This window comes from Lonchura striata, chromosome 5 (assembly GCF_046129695.1).
Source record: "Lonchura striata isolate bLonStr1 chromosome 5, bLonStr1.mat, whole genome shotgun sequence".
Taxonomy (NCBI): domain Eukaryota; kingdom Metazoa; phylum Chordata; class Aves; order Passeriformes; family Estrildidae; genus Lonchura; species Lonchura striata.
Window position 1 is genome coordinate 73,212,709 of NC_134607.1, and position 20,281 is coordinate 73,232,989.

At 44.7% G+C, this 20,281-nt stretch overlaps 2 protein-coding genes across 3 annotated transcripts in view; one reads left to right on the forward strand and one right to left on the reverse strand.

The window, feature by feature from the left end:
* GOLGB1 (golgin B1) overlaps positions 1-9,800 on the reverse strand; it is a 36,781-nt gene extending 26,981 nt beyond the window's left edge. The window contains exons 1-5 of one of the 2 annotated variants that reach the window (XM_021546973.3): positions 9,647-9,800; positions 6,583-6,715; positions 4,524-4,620; positions 3,750-3,902; positions 2,863-3,015 (exon numbers count right to left, since the gene is read on the reverse strand). In XM_021546973.3, the coding sequence (XP_021402648.2) occupies positions 2,863-3,015; positions 3,750-3,902; positions 4,524-4,613 (396 nt within the window). In that variant the 5' untranslated portion in view covers positions 4,614-4,620; positions 6,583-6,715; positions 9,647-9,800. Of the gene's footprint in view, positions 1-1,197; positions 2,437-2,862; positions 3,016-3,749; positions 3,903-4,523; positions 4,621-6,582; positions 6,716-9,646 lie in introns of those variants that run through there. The other variant, XM_021546974.3, reaches the window with a different exon arrangement.
* Positions 9,801-9,985: 185 nt separating this feature from the next.
* LOC110479583 (guanylyl cyclase-activating protein 1) lies at positions 9,986-19,629 on the forward strand. Its single transcript, XM_021546969.2, has 5 exons — positions 9,986-10,001; positions 11,871-12,236; positions 15,367-15,516; positions 17,214-17,304; positions 18,256-19,629. The coding sequence occupies exons 2-5, from the start codon at positions 12,039-12,041 to the stop codon at positions 18,381-18,383; spliced, it is 567 nt and encodes a 188-aa protein (XP_021402644.1). The 5' UTR covers positions 9,986-10,001; positions 11,871-12,038; the 3' UTR covers positions 18,384-19,629.
* Positions 19,630-20,281: the final 652 nt, after the last annotated feature.

Below are 20,281 nucleotides of genomic sequence, written 5' to 3' on the forward strand. Positions count from 1 at the left end.
AGACAACCCAGCACACTACACCTGCACTCCTCTCTGTCTCTCCACCTGGGTGAGGTCAGGTCCCTCACCACCTGTCCCTGAGCAGAGAAAACCTGCTCTGCATTCTTATCTCAGCACTTCCAGCTGCTGTCAGCACACAGTGCTGGGTATTTCACACTGAACATTTATAAAATACATAGCTTCCATTCCATTTGTGGCAGGTATTGGGTCAAACACCTTCAATAATACAGGAATTCTACAGAGTATTTACGTCTTTAAACCAAAACTGAAAAGACTGTGAAGGCTTTTAGAAGTACTTAAAGATCAGTGCAGTAAGAGTAAGAGGCTCCTGTTCCTCAAAAGCTGTTTCACCTACAGAGAAGGTCATTGGCAGGAGGCAGAACAGACAGACAAAGGAGCTTCAGCTGCACTTAAATTTAGAAATAGAACAAGACAGAAGAATAAATAATAGAAATGCAGGAAACTCTAAGAAGCCAGGATATACATAACTCATAAGACTGGGGCAGAGGAGCTGCTGGGGGGAAGATAGGTGGATTAGTTTGCTTACTTGTAATTAGCTTTCAGGATTGATACTCACAGTTGGATTTTAAAAAGCCTCTTACACTGACCACTACATGAGATTGCCACAAGTAAGGACAGTAGCACAGCCACAAAGAGCTCAAGGTTTTAAATGCTATGTTTTCACAAGATGTATAAGCTCCTATATCTGAACATAATTTATCTTTACCCACTTCAAAAGTTTGAGAGGAGCCTCAATTGTTCTGTACGCAAATACTATCTGAGAGAACAACATAAGCTGATATTTCCATTCTCCCCAAAATAAGGCACTCTGCTAAAAGCCCAGGAAGTAACAGTACTAGTTAGATATTTAAAATACAGCCTTCCCACAGGGCCCACATCACTGAGAAAAAAAACCAAAAAAACAAAAAAAACAGCCCTGTGCTAATATTCAATACTTCAGCATAACATGCAACTCTATGGCAGGGTAACTGTCTAGGAAATACCCCCATTACTCAAGATAGCATCTACTTGGAGAAAACAGTGTAAATAAAGGACTCTGTATCTACTCAGGTCTAACCTTGCAAGAAAGAAGGTAGTGCTTTCTGGGTCAAATACAAAATATTGCAGGTAACTGCCCTAACATAATTTCACTCAAACTATGTTCTAACCAAAACCAAATAAGGCTGTGGTCCATACCATGTCTACTGGAGACTGTCTCAAGCCTTCATTCCTCTAATTAGAAGGCCATTTTTCTTAATGGCTTATTTACATTCATCCATTCACCAGCATTATCCCTTAACCGTTTGCCCACTTTATTGAAGCTCATCTTCCTCATACAACTGTAGAGAGAAAAGACATTTCCTCTCAGACTTTGGCTGACTAAATAACCAAGCTCTTTGAGTGTCTCCCAAGTGCAGCTACTAACATGATGGGAGAACAGAAAGTCTCTTGCTGGTCTCAGAATTTATCTTTCTGATTCCAAGTGAGCAGAACATGCCAACACTGCACACAAGGCCTTGCCACTCTCAGTAGAATACCTAGAATGGTAAGTAAAAAAGATAAAGTCTCTTTTTAAAATCTATATTGCACCAATTAACTGATGATCAGCTTTCTCTCATTTTGCCTTCTTCAACTGATAAATTTGATTTTTGAAGCAGGAACACTCACCAGTCCTCAACTCCAAGTCTACACAAAGTCATGTAACAGCACATGGATGTTAACACACCCATGCTGCAGATAGGTAGGCTGAAAAAGAGCTTCAGCACCAGGACAGCAATGTCAAGTGACATGGCTAAACAGCTCCAGTGGCCTTCACTGGCCTCTACAGCCACGGAATGCTGTTCATGTTTGATCGTGCACTGGTTAAATTTTGCTTTTTCTATTGTGTCAGACCTTGAGATCATTCAATTCTTCATGTATGAAACCAGATGGTGCTTTGCAATGAGAAAGACTCTCAAGTTGGTATTGGGAATTACAGAAGCACATTTCTATGATTTTATGATGCTCTCAATCAAAAATAGTCAGTACAAGTCATAGAACTGATCTTCGCTTCATTAGTAGTCACCTCTCATCTGACGGCTCTCACAGGCACCTCTTATTGTTTCCTATAATATTTTAATGTCTTTTTCAATGCCTAAAATAACCTTTATGTTCCCTGGTTTAATGAATCATCTGATGTCTGGAAACCATTTTGGACTTCTATCCCATTTATCTTCCATAATATTATCAACTTTTCTTCAAAAACATTGTTCTGGTGATCACATAGCCAAGTTTTCAAAAATTACCAGCCCCAGTGGGAGCTTCTAGTTATCAGCCAATAGCCTCTTTAATGTCTTTGTAGAGGACACTTTCCCCTCAGTTTTTACCTAGTGTTAACACAATTATGGTTTGTCAACCATAAAACTTTATGATGGCTCAGGAAGCCACACGACTGGAAAAAATAAATATTTATGTTTTTATATTTAAGTTACTGCCTTCCAGTTTCAATAACCTCCTTACCTCTTTGTCCTTGTACTCCAGCCAACCTTTGCTGTACTGTCATGACAGGCAACATTTTGAAACTCATAGCTCAGATAGACACAGTTTCTGCAGGAAAGATTTCAGCTACAATGGATTACCAGAGTTATGCAGAGGGAAACAAGCCCATGACCTTAAGGAGATCAAGCTGAGCGCTCCAAGGGCATCCACAGTACAAAGAAGCTGGACAGACAGGCTTCCTACAGCACAGGCATTCTTACTGGAATTATGAATATCCTGCTAATAAGACAAATAGACCCTGCTGGGTCACTGTGACCTGAAACATCAGGCAGTACCAGGTTATCAGTAGAAGCTATGTCTTTTAAATAGCCCCCTTCTCCCAACCTTGGGATACTCCAGCTCTTCTGCTAAGGCCTGTGTAGGTAGTGGTGATCCTTTCTCTGTCAGCTCCTCAATGCGTTTGTTCAGAGAGGCCAGTTTGGCTTTGGCTTGAAGTTTAAGTTTCATCAGCTTGGCATCCGCGGCCGCTCGCTCTCTCTGTAAGAGAAGGACACAAACTGACTGCCCTGACTCCAGTGCTGCTACTCAAGAAGCACCACTTTGAAAAAGCTACAGTTTGTCAGCCTGCCATATTCTGTTTAACCCTGCCTCCCCAGTAACAGCACTATCTAAAACACATCTGCAAACCAAATTTGTTCTGAAACAGCACACATACCAACACTGTAGCTTCTATCCCAGCACTTCCTTTCAAGGGACAGAGCACTCAGGGACTTCACTCAGCAGTGAATACAAACTCGGTTTGACTTTCTCTGCTACATGCAGTCCCTCAGGACTATCTCAAGTAACCACACTCCCACCATACCTCAGGGTAGGCAACATGTACCTTTGGGAATGTGTCATGAAACCACTGGACTAGTGGATGAGTGCAGCATAGGCTTCTCTGTGTAAAACACTCTGAAACAGGGAAAACAATCCCACACAAGATATTAGTATTTAATAGAGCCACTGGGAACCTGCATGAGCCTCAAATGGCTCTGAGACAAAATGCTGTGTAACTTGGATGTAACATCTACTCTAGCCTAAATTAACCCAATCAAACTAACAGAAGGTATCCTACATCTCATAGGGTCCATTATTCAAATTCCAGTATTTCTCTGGAACTGATGCCATTCATCATGCAGGTACCTCATGTTCAAAAGAAACCAGAGACTGGCTTCCACAGAAGACTGAAGCAGCATTTTACTCTTGGTTCCCAGAAAAAGAAATAGTACCTGGAGCACAGTTTCTTTTTCCTGGAGCAGGGCATCCTTTTCTCGAACCAAATCCTTCAGCTGAACAACTAGCTTTTCTGTTTGGGCTAGGCGCTCCAAGAGCTCTTCAGGGACCTCCTCCATGCTTTCTGCTTCTGACTGCAAAGCTTCTACCTGAAACAACAAAATGAATGTTCTGAAGGAAAAAAACTATTAACAGCCTGCAGCAGAGCATCCACATGATAGCTTCAGCTCCAGTCCTCAGTGCTGCACTCTGCTCCCTGCAGATGAAATGTGGGCATTTCATGAAGCCCGTAGAAACAGTTAGATGAAACCGGGAGGAAACTCAGAGAGCTTGTAAGCCAACACACAAAAACAAAGAGTACCTTGCTGAACATGAACATGAACAAATCTGAAACGAGAGGCACCCTCACACACTATCCACTGTCTCAATACTAAAGGGCAGCACAAAGATGAAGCCTCCCACTGTGACCCAACCATGCAGAGCTTCCCCTTCTGCTACACAAAACCACTAGTACACTTAAAAGTCTTTCTTCACCCTAACTCTAGTTTGTTTCCTGGGATCACCTTGAGATGTGGCAACTGAGGAGATTATGGTCTGCCCAACAGAAATGCTGACTTCAGAGGTGAGGAGTAGAAGAAAAGCAAAGTGGAATGACAGCTCAGTCTAGCGCTCAGCAAGGAAGAAGCAGGAGACAGTTTTCACTGCAGTCTAATATTCCCCAAACTAATTGTCAATAATACCTGAAAGTCTATAGAAAACACTGTACTTACAGCAATAGATGGTTCAGTAACTGCATCTCCATCCTCTCCCGACAGCTCTTGTAAAACAGTACTTGCTAAACCTGATAAACGGCTCAGCATCTTGAGCCTAAAACAAAACCAAGAGTCAGAATACAGTTCCAGAGTCAAAACTGCTTCTACTGATCTCTAATGTTACAGCAGCTGGTGACCAGGTTTGTAGGAATTTGTCTCTTTTGCCAAGAGAGAAAAGCCAAAGTAAAACCTCAGGAAAAAAGAAATGGCCACGTTAACAGGAGCACTGTTAACATGCTCTGAATATTAAAGCAGAGGATGTGCTGGTGCCAAGATACATGAAGATTCCTTCACTGCACCACACGTATGACTGCAAAATATTTTTATACTAGATGCCAAGTCATCCTCATAGTTCATCCTTGATCTTTCTTAACAATGACATTACAGAACCATGATCTGTTCAGTTTACTGAAAAGAAAGGTGATTGTTAAATGAAGTCATTTCTCCACAGGCCAAACGTGGCCTGTAACAAAATCAGCTTTCTGCTAATAAGTAGTGGAAATAATGGACTGAGCCTTGATGTTTGCTAAAAAGATACAAGTGTGTCACACTGGAGAGATTATGAGACCTCTGCATGTCACATACAGGACCCTCAACACAGGGGAATAGTCTGGAGAGGACATAAGATTCCCTGGGTGCTGCTTAGCATATCTTCTTTCCTTTCCTTGAAATTCAGGAGCCAAACTAATCCAGCAAGTGGAAGTGAAGAACCAAAAAACATGCAGCAGTACCAGCCAGCAACATATAACTTGTCATTTTGGGGAGAGCAGTAAATTAAATTTTCCATTATTAACTGAGATGATGGGGTGCACTCCACCTCACTAAATTCACCTAATTCAAATGAGCCTCTGTGAAAAGTTTCCAACAAGGAGGATAACAATAGGCTGGAGAAACAGATGGATAGAAACATCATAAGTTCAGTAGAAACCTATGCCTGGAATGGGAAAAGCATGAGTGCCACAGGCTGAGGAGCAACTGGCTGTACAGCTGTGTTGCAGAAGACAAGCTCCAAGTGCTGATGGCCAAGCCTGGCACAAGCCACCAGTGTGTTCATGGCCAAGGTCACATGTACAGTGAGCTGTACTGGCAGGACTGCAGGCAGCAGGTTGAGAAAAGCAATTATTCTTCTCTATTCACACCTGTAAGACATTTGAAGTAGAATGCCCACTTTCAAAACAGTGAATCAAGTACAGCAGTGAGCCCCCAGGATGACTGGGGTTTGCTTTACAAGGCATATGTGGAGAGTTTAAGAGTGTTGGGCCTGCTCAGCCCTGAGAACAGCAGGTGAGGAGTAGGATACAACTGCTGTCCTCCCTACAACCACCCATAAGGTAGCTAAAGACAAAGTCACACACCTCTTACAAGGTCCACATAGGATGGACATGAGGCAGAGGACACAAGTCACAGCATAAGCAATTTCAATCAGAAAAAAATGCACAGGGAAGAAGTTAAAATACTGTATTAAGCTCATAGCAATCTGATCTGATTTTTGATGTTAGACATACTAAGAGCAAAGGATTTGACCAACTGAAGTCCCAAAGTCCCTTGATCACAGAATCATCATTCTAGTGTCCTATAAAAAGAGGTCACATGTGACACTTGACATCTCTGAACACAAAGGCCACAGAACTGTCCATGCCTGTAAGTGGCAAAATAATTTGTACAATTACAGAAGCTCCAGTACTGCAAGCTGAAACTAGGCAAACTCACATTAGCTATAAGATCATGTTTACATTATTAAAATTATCTCCATCAAATGGAATCTTTTAATATGATGTCTCTGCCTCACTAGAAGCAGGCTCCTGAAGCTGGCTACACAGATCCACTTGTTCCTGACCTCCCTTGTCTTACTAAGCAAACCTCTGGTCTTAGATTGCCACTTAAATGTGTGAAAATACTGACACTGGAAAGAGCAGCGCATTACTCTTCTGTAGCAGTCACCTGATTTTGCAGAAGTAGAAAACATGACAATGCACACTCTTGCATCAATAGCAGAAAAGAGCATATGAATACTAACCTGCTTTGTACTCCAAGCAGCTCATGGGTCTGCTGATTCAGTAGTAATGTTTCCAAGGTAGAGCAGTCACACACAGATGTTTATTGACATTCCTTATTATCTCCTGAGTACCGACAGGTTGCATGAACCAAAACTTTTGATAGAGAAAGAAGCAAAAAAGAACAAAAAAAGAATAAAATAAATTATCCAGTAATAAAGAAATAAGCCCATCCTTCATCCTGCACAGTACACTCCAGGATTGTTAATCAGTCACTTGCAATACACATGAAAAGTAATAAGTCTTCTCTGTTTGGGAACATGGATTTGCAGACATGCCCTGGTTTCTTTCAGTGCATAGCATGAGCTTAGTGATGGAATAAAACACTCCAGCAGCAGTTAGTGTAGCAAATAGACATGCAGCAAGAGGCCAGGCCTCAGACAGGCTCCTGCAAAGAGCTCAAGGGGATGCAACTCCTCCAGAAGCACAGTCAGAATGCCAGGATTGTTCATGTTCTGCAACACAGCAGTCACTGAAACAAGTCCTGGTGCTTTGCTTGTTTCTCAGCTGGCCCTGGGCAAGACGTGAGGCATGGAACTCCACAACAGTACAGCTTTACAGTTCCTGCTAGGGAGATTTCTTCTGACAACAGCAATGCTCACCAAAGCAGTAATATGAGATACTCACGTGGAGACCTGGAATGTCTGGAATCCATCATAAGACTAATAAAGTATTTACAGTTTTGTCAACCATCACTCCCACGATGCCCCAGTGAGGAAATGAACCTGCTGTCTTGGCAATGGTGCATTTTAGAAAAGAGACGTCCAAATGCAAGAACGTCTCTTTCTAACTATCCCCAACTCTTTAAGAAGATGGATCTGATCTTCTAACTGAGAGTTAGACCACAGCCTCTTAAAGTCAGAAATGCAAAATATGTGGCTGGGACATTCATTCATATGAATATGAATTATTAGAAAAATGAAAAAGCAGCAGAATCTAGGCATCTGCATGGGCCTCAGCACATATCTGCATGCTACAGGCACAACAATTTCAGGCATGTATACCTGGATTGAGAAAATATTCCTTGGCTTTATCCAGGTTGGCCACATTAACCTGATACTGCACTCAAGGTAGTAAGCCTTGCTGGGTTTGGCCTCCTTAAAAATGCAAACAGTGGAACCATCTGCACCTATTTGCACAGATGTGGACATTAATAACCTGAACTCCAGCCTTAGAGATTCATGTCTTTTGAATAAATTTTTCTTTATATTCTCAGGTCAGCCAAATCTAGCAAGGGATGTGAAAGGCAAACAAAAAGTAATTCTACAACACTGTAAACAGCTATAAGTTTGCTGTCTGTGTAGAGAAAATGAGGAAAACATGGGCCTAGGTGGGCTGTTGATCTGAATAGCATCCCTCAGATCACATCCCTGAAAGCAGCACTGCAAAGAGAGGCTGGGGATTGCGGTGGACAACTGACCTAGGCCATCAATGCACCCTTCATGACAGAGTCCAGCAGCAGATTCCTGGGCTGCATCAGAAGGAAGGTGACCCTTCCTCTCTACCAGGCACTGGGGAGGCCACCTCTGGAGTTATGTGTCCTGTTCTGGGCTCCCCAGAACAAGAGGTGGGAACTTGTTGGAAAAAATTCAGTGGAGGACAGCATAAATAATAAATAAAGATAAATTAATAAATAAAAGGCACAAGGATAATCTTATCAAAGAACCACAGACTGGCTGAAGTTAGGAAGTCATCTGGTCTAAGCTCCCTGCTCAAACAGAAGCTGTGCAGGCAGCTTCTGAATATTTCCAAGCACACAAGGCTTCACAACCTCCCTGACAACCTGTACCTGTGCTCAGTAAGCCACAGAGTGAAGAATATTTCCTGATGATCAAGGTAATCACCTGTGTCTCAGTTCATACTCACAACTTCTCATCCTTTCACCCGGCAACACTGTAAAGAGCCTGGCTCTGCCTTCTTTGAGCCCTCCCTGAGAACAAAACCAGGAACAGGTGTAACATCACTTTAAATTGTCCCAAAGCCAACAGCCTGCACAAAGGGTGGTGGCTGTCTTCAATTGTGCATTAGCCTCAAGGGCTTGTGGCAAGAATATCCTGGTGTTATACGCTGCCAAACATGAAAGGACAGAGGTTAATCTGTGTTCCACTGCCTCACCCCAATAAAGTCAACAGTGCTCTCAGAGACAAGACTCGTGCTCTCCCAGGCTCACACTGGCATATGGATTCCCACCTCTGTAATGAACAGCAGAACACAAGGACCCTCACAGAGCGCAGGATGTGAGCCAGGATCCTTTACATCCTCCACCTTTGCTCAGCATTCCTGTGACTAACAAACTTTTGCTGGGGAGACTTTACTTTGAACACTGGAACTACAGATCAGCAGTGATCTGGAGGAGGCTCCTTTCCTCTGAAATACACATCCCTGACCCAAAGAGTTGAAGCCCACTGCTAGTCTGCACAGTCTGCAGTAAGCAACACATTTCTATCCTTAGGTATCAGCCACAGCAAATAAAGATTCTACAATGTTCCTCCCTAATCTATTCTACTATAAGCTTATTATACATAAATGAAGCTAATTCCTTGCATTTCCCTTCACTTAAAGTCAAACACTCATTAAAAGCGCTGCTGCTGTGGACAAGCCCTGGGCCAAACTTCTCACACTGTGCGGAGGAGCTCCAAGAGAAGCTGGGCGGGACGGGGAGCACCGGAGCGGCGGCGGGCAGCGCCAAGGGGCCTCAGCAGCCCTGCAGATTTACCGGACCGCACGCCTCCGGCGGGCCCCGCGGAATGCCAACCTCCCCCCGTTGGGCGGCGCTCCCAGGACCGGGGGCACCGCCGGCAGAGTCCCACTGGCGTGGGGGGACCGAGCCGGGACGCGAAGCCCAGAGCGAGAGCAGAGGCCTGCCCCGGCCCGCTGCCCCTTACGGCCCGGGCCCCGGGAGCTGCGAGCCCGTCCCGGCCCCGCATGGCCACGAAAGGAGCCCGACCAGCGGCTGCTGCCGAGAGCCGGGCGGCGGAGCCCGTACGGTGCGGGAGGAGAGCACCCAGGGCGAGGGGAGGCACTGACCTGCAGCACGGTCGGGGCGGGGGGGTCAGCGTCGAGGAGCGGCTCTGACCCGCCGAGGAACCCGGGCCCGAACCCAGACCCGGACCGCCGCCACACCGCTCCGCCGCGCCACCTCAGCACCGGAACGCACCGCCTCCACTTCCGCCTCCGGCGGGGCCCCGCCCCCGGCGCAGAGGAACCAATCAGCTGCGGAGGTTGAAAGATAAACGTGAAGGCCAGGCAATAGCTGCCTCGGCGCCATGGTTGTCCTGCAACATGGCACAAAGTGGCCAATCCTGAGCAGGCTGTGCGTTCCCGCCCATAAACAAGGCAGTGACCAATCAGTTGCGGCGTTTCGGGCCGGACCGAAACATTGGTGAGACGGAGGCTCACATTGGTCGGTGGGCGACGGGGCCGGGGGCGGGCCGGGGGCGGGCCGGGGGCGGGCCGGGGGCGGGCCGGGGGCGGGCCGGGGGCGGGCCGGGGGCGGGCCGGGGGCGGGCCGGGGGCGGGGCCTGGCGCTGCCACCCGTTCCTGGTGCTTTGGCCCCTGTAAGGATGACCCGCTTCCACCAGCCCGAGTTGCTCCAAGCATCGTTCAAGCCGGCCTTGAGAGCTTCCGGAGGTGTCCGATCCAACCCTGCTCTCGTGCAAATGGGCACTGTTGTCCCCTGCTCTGGTATTACAGCTCTTGACGTAAAAATGGCTTTACATGCTGATAGACCGCAATGAGGTCTGTCCGGAGCCTTCTGTTCTCCAGGCTGAGCGCCTGGGGCTGTAATTAGATGATTTCTAAGGACTCTTCAACCAAAACTATTCTGTGATTCTATGAAGGTCCATCAGTAGGAAGCACAGAGAGTGTGTGGGCTTAGACATCCAGCCTACCCAGCAGCTGCCTCTCAATGCCTGGTCTCCCCAGCTGCTGGCACCTGGACATGCCAGACCCTGCACACAGCCACCAGTACAGATTCTATTGCACACAACAGCATGCAAACCAACATGTACACTGGGTGCCCCTCGAGTACATGTGATGAAGTGCTTAGGATGCAGAGAAACACAGATATGTGGGTCACCCTCAACCCTACACCCTCAGTCCAATAGTCAGCTACTCCAGTGGTCTCACTAACAGAGACACACACACTTGTTTCACAGACTACTTGGCCTATTTGCTGACTAGTCTGGCTTGATATTTACTAGTGATCATAGACTGACATGGTCCCACTCAATCCAGTTGTGGGCACTTAAATCCCCATGCATACATATGCCCAGAGCACAGATCTGTGTAGCCAGAAAAAAGAAAAAAGGAGGTAGAAGTGTTAGAAGACAAGAAAGACTGTGATGACCAGGCCCAAGGCATGGATACACATTCATACTGATTAGCACCATTCTACATGCAACCAGCCCCTTCTGCTCCCCTTGCCTCCATTTGCTCATGTTTGTTCATTCCCATACCACCTAGACCCATCCCTTTCCGCACCTTCTTTTCCCCTGCTAAACATCCGGTTGTGAGTCTTGTTCCCAAATGCTCTTTCCTTGGACCCCACAGTGTTTTCCATGTCCCTAGGCAGTACACAGTTTGTGGAGTCCTCTGCAACCTCTCCTACTGACTCATCATGATGGGTGCCACCTCTAGGCCCAAGGCTCTGGGGGCTCCCCTGCAACAGATTTAGAAGGAGCTGGGACAGGGCCTTTATTTCTCTTACTGGGTAATTTGTGTTCCCCAGCCTGTGGTTGTCTCTCTGCTCCTTCCTCTTTGTGCAGTTGAGCCTTTCATGGGTTGACTGCACTTCTGGGATGGTTCTTGGATTTGCCAAGCCAGGGGATTATTTGGGTCCCCCCGCATTGTTCTTCTGCGCTCCTTTGTGTGCATGGAGGTGAGCTTTTTCCCACATAACCTCCCTCCTGTACTGGGCCACTTCTGTAATACTTTCTGGTCCTACACACTCCATTATTCAACATGTCTATTTGAGAAAACAGACTCTCAAATCTGCTTAGAAGAGCAGATCTTTACTTAACCTCACAGCCCACATCTTGTGGACATTTCCTCTTATCTTCACATATAATTATATCAAGGTTAAAAATAGTGTAGTCTACCAAACCAATATAGCTCCCAATGCCAGTGTCTGATTAACCTTCTCACCCTTTCCGCTTTAGCTCCTAAAATAGCAGTGATTTGCTAGATTATCTTGCACCGCCTTTCCATTCTAAGAAGACTGTTTGTATCACTGAAACTTTCTGGTTTGTAGATCAGCCTCTAAGAAGATTAACATTTATAATTGGCTTGTGGAAAGTTAGATCCCTCACATAACTGACATTGGTATTGAGCATGGACAGGAACAAACGGGCAGTGCTGTGAGAGCCACAGGAGGAAGAGGATCATTCCTGTAGCATCATCCTTCTGACCACAGACACATATGGGAAACAACAGCAGCTCCACAGTGGATGATCTACAGGCTGTTGAGATCCACCACTGGTACAAGAAATTCATGACAGAATGTCCTTCTGGACAGCTGACAGAGCATGAATTTAAGCAATTCTTTGGGCTTCGAGGGCTGGATCCAGAGGCCAATAAATACATTGAGCAGATGTTCCGCACGTTTGATATGAACAAGGTGAGTTCTCTGTCAAGGAATTAACTGTCTTGTGCTGCTTAGAAGTGATCCAACTCCTGCACTTTCAGAGTCTTTGTCCTTCTCTTGCAAACATAAAGAACATAAATATTTTCTTGCAAACACTGGTGGGGAAAGCTGCCAAAGGGTGCTTGTGTAAAGTAGCTAAATGTAAGGATCAAATGACTGTGTATAGGTAATAACATAGATGACATAAACATAGGTACACCTGATTATCTAATTACCTCATGCAAGTTCATATTTGAATTTTGAAAATTCCTGTTGCTGATTATTTGACTTGGCCTTATTTAACTAGCAAAATGCTAATTTCATTATTCTTCTTACATGTTCTTATTATGCCAAAATATAGCTGTATGAGATTGTGGAGACCACAGGAATCAGACACAATAGAAATCATTATAGCATTCACAGAGAAGTAATTTCCAGGTATTTGGCAGCTGAAATTAACACTGCATGGGTAGACAATGTCTGTGGCTGTCCTTGGTGCTGGTAGGTGCAGCATGAAGCTGGAGTGAGGGCGTGGGCAGTGTTTCTCCCTGTGACGGGTGAGAAACACTGTGCTGGCAGAAAAGAGTAGCCCCCATAATTCCTTTAAGCGTGCAATGGCCCTCACTTTTGCCTGCGTTTTATCCATATGTATTTCAGCCTATGCCTGTAGACCTGTATTCTTAATGACAAAGAAATCTGGGTTTATAGCATTCTGAGAAAATTCAGCTTTACTCTCTGCTTCAAGGTTCTGAAATGCAGTCAAGAAGGATCCAGTCACAGAGGCATGACAACCAGGTGGGAAATCACAGAGTTAGTCTTGAAGAAGGAAAGCTTTGGGACCAACAAAGAACTATTACTTTGGACATGTGTGGCAGCATAAGGAGTTAAGGAATGCTTAGGAATATTTAAAAATTCTTAAGCAGAGCAGCAGACAGGCTTCATTAGGGTAGCTGAAGTCTTGTGGTGGATGTAATGTCTGGAAATAACTGCAGACCTCAAAGAACATCTTTTCTCACCCCAAAGTCCTCTGTGCCCAGGATGATAACAGTGACGAGAAGCAGTTTCATAAGGTAAAGCAAAATCTTTACAGCTTTTGCACAAGTCTTTCTTTCACTTCACCTCTCTCCCTTTTTGGGATGTTGAAGGAATTTAAAATGTATTCAAGGATGTTGTGCATTCCAGAGTTCACCTGTGAGACCTGTGTTATGCAGTAAACAATTTTGTAAGAAGGTTGTCAAATTCAAATTTAGTCAGAAAAGCTATCATCTAAATAAAGTGATAGTGATCTCAGGAGGAATGAAGTGTGGCAACTCATGGTGATGGACCTACATCATTTAATCTTAGTCTGTTAACAGTTAGTCACTTAATCTAAGATCCTTTCATGAACAAGGGCAAGGAACGAGCACCCAGAGGAAAATCCACCCTGTCATAATACAGACATGATGGATGGAATCGTCTACTCTCTGGATCTTCTGATTTTGAAAACTTTGATAATGAGAAAGAGGATAAATTTTCAATATTCTTCTTTTATAAATTGCAATCATAGCATTATAGAAAGGTTTGAGTTGGAAGGGACCTTAAAGGTCACCTCATTCTACCACCTCCCATGGGCAGGAACACCACCTCCCAGATTGCTCCAAGTCCTGTCCAGCCTGGCCTTGGGCACTTCCAGGGATCCAGGGGCAGCCACATCTTCTCTAGGTACCCTGTGCCAGGGCCTTGTTGCCCCCTGAGTAAAAATCCTTCCCAGCACCTCACCCCAGTCTCCCCTCCTCTAGATGTAATCCATTCCTCCTTGTCCTATCATGCCCTGCCCATGCAAAAAGCTGCTCTCCCCCACTACTATAACCTGCTTCAGGCACTGCAAGGGATACTGAGGTTTCCCTGGAGCCCTTTCCAGGCTGAAGAATGAATGTGGACAGCACAGCAGATGGACAGATAGAGCAGGGACTCTGAGAGCCTGCAGGTGCACTGAGCAGGGCTGAAAAGACGGTTAATGGTGAGCACAGAAACTTTACTTCAACACCTCAGTCACATCAGCATTGCTGTGGCCACAGCACAGCAGCGTGGGCAGGACAGAGAAGCCTCTGGCCCCAAGGCTACCTTTGGCCCAGCAGGATCTGCTGTGATCCACTGTAGCCCTGGATCCTGCTCATCCCACTGCACTGCTGCTCAGGCTTTTTTGCCCTTCCAAAACTGCAGGAACTCCTGCAGCAGATTCCAGAATTGCACCAGGATCTGGTGGGGGAATGCCATGGGCAGTGACGTGCCCGAGGATGTCACTGCTAGTCTCTGGCTGTACTCGGGGGTCAAGCTGATATGTTCCTCTGGTTCCTCAGGCTCCTCCTCAGGGGCCGAGGTGACGACTGGCTTTGGTGCTGGACCAGCTCTTTCTGCTGGGCTCAGGGCCGTCTGGAGCAGGATCCAGTTGTAGAAGTGCTGAGTGGAGGTGTAGATCCCAGGGTGCCTGGCTCTGTCACAGCCTCTTCCCCAGCTGTTCAACCCCACCAGCCAGTAGTAGTCAGCTCTGTTGTCCTTGCAGACGAGGGGACCCCCGCTGTCCCCCTGTGCCAGGAGAGATGGCTCAGGGACTGTGGGGGGCTGCCGACAGCCCCGGGCTGGCTCCTCTCCCCACTCTATGTATTTCAAATCACACTCTATGTATTTCACAACATATTCCCACTCACATTATTTTCCACAGAATGGAGATCTATGGCTTAGTGGAATAGCAGAGTTTCCCACAAAGGCAGAGCAGACTAGTACAGAAAACCTACAGCCCATGGGATGGGCTCAGTGTTCCCTCCCAGCAGGCCAAAGGCAGTCATCTTTGGTGCATAGAGGTGGCTTTGTTCATGCTGACAATGAGGAGCGACAGATTCTCTCACTGCAGGTGGTGAGCAGAGGGGAGCCTCTCTCTACTAGATCATAACTTTAGGAACCCAGGTATTTAGCGGCTACAGAAATGTGTCTGTGCACTGAAGATTTTTCCCAAGTCAAAATCCCTGTGCCACTTGTTGGCCTTTCTCTTTCAGCTGTGAATCTAAAGAGCAATAAGGTGAAACAACTCCAGTGCATTAACTCCCTCAGTTTACTCCTGTCACAATTTTGGGTTTTTTTCTTACAGGATGGATATATTGATTTCATGGAATACGTGGCTGCCCTCAGCCTCGTTCTCCGAGGGAAGATGGAACAGAAATTGCGGTGGTATTTCAAGCTCTATGATGTAGATGGCAATGGCTGCATTGATCGACATGAACTGCTCAACATCATCAAGGTGAATCTACAGGGGTTGTGTTCTTGCCTCTTTCCTTAAAGACAAATCTTACAAGTAAGACCTTTGCTGTTTCCCATATGGATGATCATGGTTGAGACCTTTAAAAGCATTCCTTCTCTAAGGAGAATTCCCTACCACCGTATAATGCAATAAGCAGACTTCACAGACTCTTTATTAGCACAGTTTATGTTACAGCATAGCTAACCATAAAATTGTTTTAGCTGCCCGCGACCTAAATTGCACTTTCCAAGGTTTCAGACCTAAATTGCACTTTCCAAGGTTTCAGACCCTGTGACTGTCAGTTGCTATTTCAGCAATGTATCCTTCGTATGTCCTTTTCCCCATGAGAAGTTGGAGAGCTACTCCTGGTTTGCTTCTTAGAATCAGCTCCTAAATATCGATATAATAAAACATTTCTGATTCTGGCGAATAGCCTGAAGAAAAAGGACTGAGAATTAAAGGGATTGTATGCAAATAGCTGTTGTGGATGGGGTTGGGATTATGGGCATAAAGATCACTATGAATATCTCAGAATAAATTGTGCTGCAAATTCGGATTATTTTGCAGATAATGGGTAATGACCAAGATGCAGAAAAGATTCAATGAACCTAAATAAATAACATTTCTGAATATGAGATGTCATAACATTTATTTGATAAAGCACTAATAAGATGTTAATATTGCATTTTTATCTGGATAAGAATTTTAGAGCTGGGTATCAAAGAGACCTGACCAATACCTGTAGTAACGTACAGCCTCCTACTAGTAGCTTTAAATAGAAATACTCAGATATCACAGCAAAGCAACAATAGTTAACAGAGAGCTCTTGAGAAACAAATCCTGTGGGCAACAACTGGTGGCAAGATCTTTATTGTCCTTTGTCTTTTTTGGTAATGTCACAAAATTGCTAAGATATAAGATTCAGTAAAATAGCATTTGGAAAAAAATGAATAAAATTACCAAATATCAAAGGGCAAAAATGAAAAAAAAAAAAAGAATAAAATGACCAAATATCAAAGGGTAATAACTAGAAAATGAATAGTCTTAGAATCAGTATAAAGGCTCTGAAATCACATATTTCATGGACATCCTTAAACAAAGGAAATGATTAGCATTGAAAGAAAAGAGGACCCTGCACTACGTAGTTATGAATAAGAAGAATTGTAGCAAACAGAAGTGGATAAGGCTTAAAGTTTCTCAAGATGAAAATGCATTTCCAGTGAGCTTTAGGAGAAGTCAGACACACAGGGAGGAGTATATAAATGGAAATTGTGAAAGTAAGGCTAGAAATAAATTACCACAGCAAAGAACAAAGGAATTTCATAACATCTAGTGCAGAAGATGTTTGACAGAGTTTCTGTGGCTTGGTGTACCACAGGGTCACAAAGTGAGACGAAGTGGATCAATTAGGTGGATTTGGATTCTGCCATTTCTGCAGCACCTAAACTGTAGCTAAGCAGAATTAGGCAAATCCTTTGGGTTTTGCTGCTCATTCCATGCTTCAGAGCCATGCTCCCTTTGCACTTGTCAGTGCCATCTATAAAGCCTGATGATTTGTACTTTGTTTTCCCTGTGGTACTGGTTCATTTGTATGGGGAAGGTACCAGGCATGACTGTCTTATTCTGAATCAATTCTGACACATGGAATCAGTCTGGGAGTACTCAGGCAGCTGCTTACTCTTGCTCTTTTATTTTAGGCTATTCGAGCTATTAATGGTGGTGACCATGAAACTAGTGCAGAAGAGTTCACCAACCGAGTCTTTGACAGGATTGATGTGAATGGCGATGGTAAGGTTCCTGCTTTGTCATCCAGCTCAAACAGTCACTTCTACATCCAATTTTTCCTTTCTTGGTTGAACTTTAGGCCTCTTCATATTTTATTTCTATTTGCATTCTCAGCCAGTAATGCGTTCTCCATGGACCAAAAAGGATTTTTCTCCTGGCATTAGACATAATCAGTGTGACAGGATTTGTTCCCTGTACTGGTCTCAGCTTTGTTCTGTCCACATGACTTCGGTAGTGGGGTTTTGGAGTGGTGTTTCATTTTCTTTTTTGTATGTTGCTGTGTAGCTCATGCCAGTTAGAAGTGGGAAATACTATCAAATGGCCCCAGCTTCTCCTAAGTACTTCAGTATGGAAAGGAAAAACTGCCATTTAATGTTGAAGTTCAGACTATCTTCACTGGGTCTACTATAGACAGTACAGCAAGAATATGAAGTGCTCAGTCAAAAGTTGGTCAAGTGTCACTGTGGTCCCTGTATGTCCCTGAGAGGTATCTATTTTCTTGCTACTTCAGGTGCTCATTACTTTCTGACAGGCTCTTTTGTTATTCCAGAATAACTCTGCTTAGCTGCTTCCCTGTACAAGGGCTTTTTGGCCCAGGACATAAAAATTTGTTTCTGTCTGTCACAGCCTCCTTCTGTCAGTTCCTTTATCCTTGAAAACCAGCAAGTATAGGGCAGGTTAGTATTATGACAGGTTGAGCCAAAAAGGATGCTATGATGCCACTCCTTTGCTGCCCACTTCTATTGTTCTTTCTTATGTACCTCTTCCCTTGTATGGGGAAAAAAAGGAAGCAGCTGTTGTCTTGATACTGGTGATGTTTCATAAAAGCTTAAGAAGATTTTCTGAGGTCTTTAGAACAGTGCCTATATAGTAAGTGGTCTCTAAAGTTAGATTACTGTACTCCTTTTCCTGTCAGATGTGGATTCTGATGCCCTTTGTTTGTGTCTGACACAGGTGAACTTTCTCTGGATGAATTTGTGGAGGGAGCAAGGAAAGATGAGGAGTTCATGGAGGTTATGATGAAAACTTTGGACCTGTCACACATTGTGGCCATGATAAACAACCGTCGGCATAGTGTATAAATCGACCTGGGAGAAAATGCTGTGCCAATAGACAGAAGGGTGTCACAAGGAAGGAGAGACAGCATTTTTCCAAACAAAATTTCCACAAACATGAATATGGAAGTAGGAACAGAAACACTCTATTATATTTGTGTATCTGAGTGTATGTTCCTGTACAAATACTGAAGTTTAGCCACCTAAATGCAAGGCAGGTTCAGAAAAACTGAATCTGGGTGGCAGTATTTGACTTGTTTTTGTAAAAATTAAAGGCCAAATTTCAGGACACAAATTTATTTTTTATTCTGTGTCCCAGATTATCCATTTGAAATGGACTACATTTGAAATGGACTAAAAGTAACGCCAAGTTTGTGAAGAGCGCTAGCAGAACTGGGTGGTGGAGTGTGGAAGAAATATTCCGACACAGAAAAGAAGAGTTTCAAGCCATTATTAGTGTAGGAACTAACAAAAGAATGTAACTTGCACTGTTCTTGTTATGGTATTGGTTCATAAACAGCATCATGGTTGTCCATACCACATGTTCTTGGATTTGGTAGTCTCTACAGATGCAGCTTTAGTCATAAGATCACAATAACTGAAAGAAAAACCAGTCTGGCAGTGACAGATCTGTCCTCAGATGCAGCTGTTTGAGCTTTCTGTGATCAGAGAACCCTAGCAAACAAGTCAACACTTTGGAGCAGCTTCTGTAACCAGTGAAAATATGCTACTCAGTTTCCCAAAGCAGAAGAATTACTTGAGAGATCAAATCTTTTATATACTCATGGTCCTACTTATTCTCCTCTCATACAACTGAGTCACTGGGAATGTTCAAGGCCACACTGAACAAGTCTTGGAGTAACCTGATCTAGCCCCATGGCACGGGGCTGAAGCAAGATAATCTTTGAAGTCCCTTCCTACCCAAACCATTCTGTGAGTTTATAAATGAAGTGTTTGAAGATGATCCTAATGTTATTGCCTCACACATCCTTTATTGGTCTTTCTTCTTGTCCTTGAGGAGTAATCGAATAGAAAGAAACAACTCACCAAGGTGACTTGTGAATCATGCTGCTCATGTGAATGCTGGAGTGAAGCTGATACTCTGGATCAGTGCAGCCATAAATGACTGATTTTATACATGATGGGAAGAGTGATGCACTGTTCATTAGATAAGGTCATGATCAGAAGTTCCTTTGAATCTGGGAAGAGAACCAGAAGGAAAGAAGAATGCAGGAAATGTTCAACAGAGTGCCTATGCCATAGCTGGCATGTTTTTCCTGTGCAGGAGGAAGAATGTGCAGATCTGTAACAAAACTTTAGACTGGAATTATTCTAGCTTATATTTAGGCTTCTGTGATGTACATATGTGTATTGGTTTGCATGGCAAGGTTTTGGTAGCAGGGAGGCTACAGGAATGGCTTTGAGAAGCTGCTGGAAGCTTTCCCCATGTTTGGCAGAGACAATGCCAGCCAGCCCCAGGATGCCACTGGCCAAGTCTGAGACCTTCAGCCATGGTAGTAACATGTCTGGGATAACATATTTAAGAAGGAAAAGTTATTGGGCAGAAGCAATTGCAGCCAGAGAAGTGAGGACTGAGAGTATGTGAGAGAAACAGCTCTGCAGACACACAAGTCAGCAAAGAAGGAGATGGAGGAGGTGTTCCAGGTACTGGAGCTGAGATTTTCCTGCAGCCCATGATGCAGGCAATAGTGAAGCAGATTGTCCTCCTGGAGTACATGGTGGTCTGCAGGAGGGAAGCACAAATCTGCTTGCAGCCTGTGGACAGCCCCATGTTGGAGCAGGTCCTGGAAGGACCTGTGGGCCGGTGGAGAGAAGAGCAGGTTTCCTGGTAGGACTTGTGACCTCTCAGGGGACCCTCTGCAGAGCAGTTCCCAAAGGACTGACCCCAGGGAAGGTACCTCACA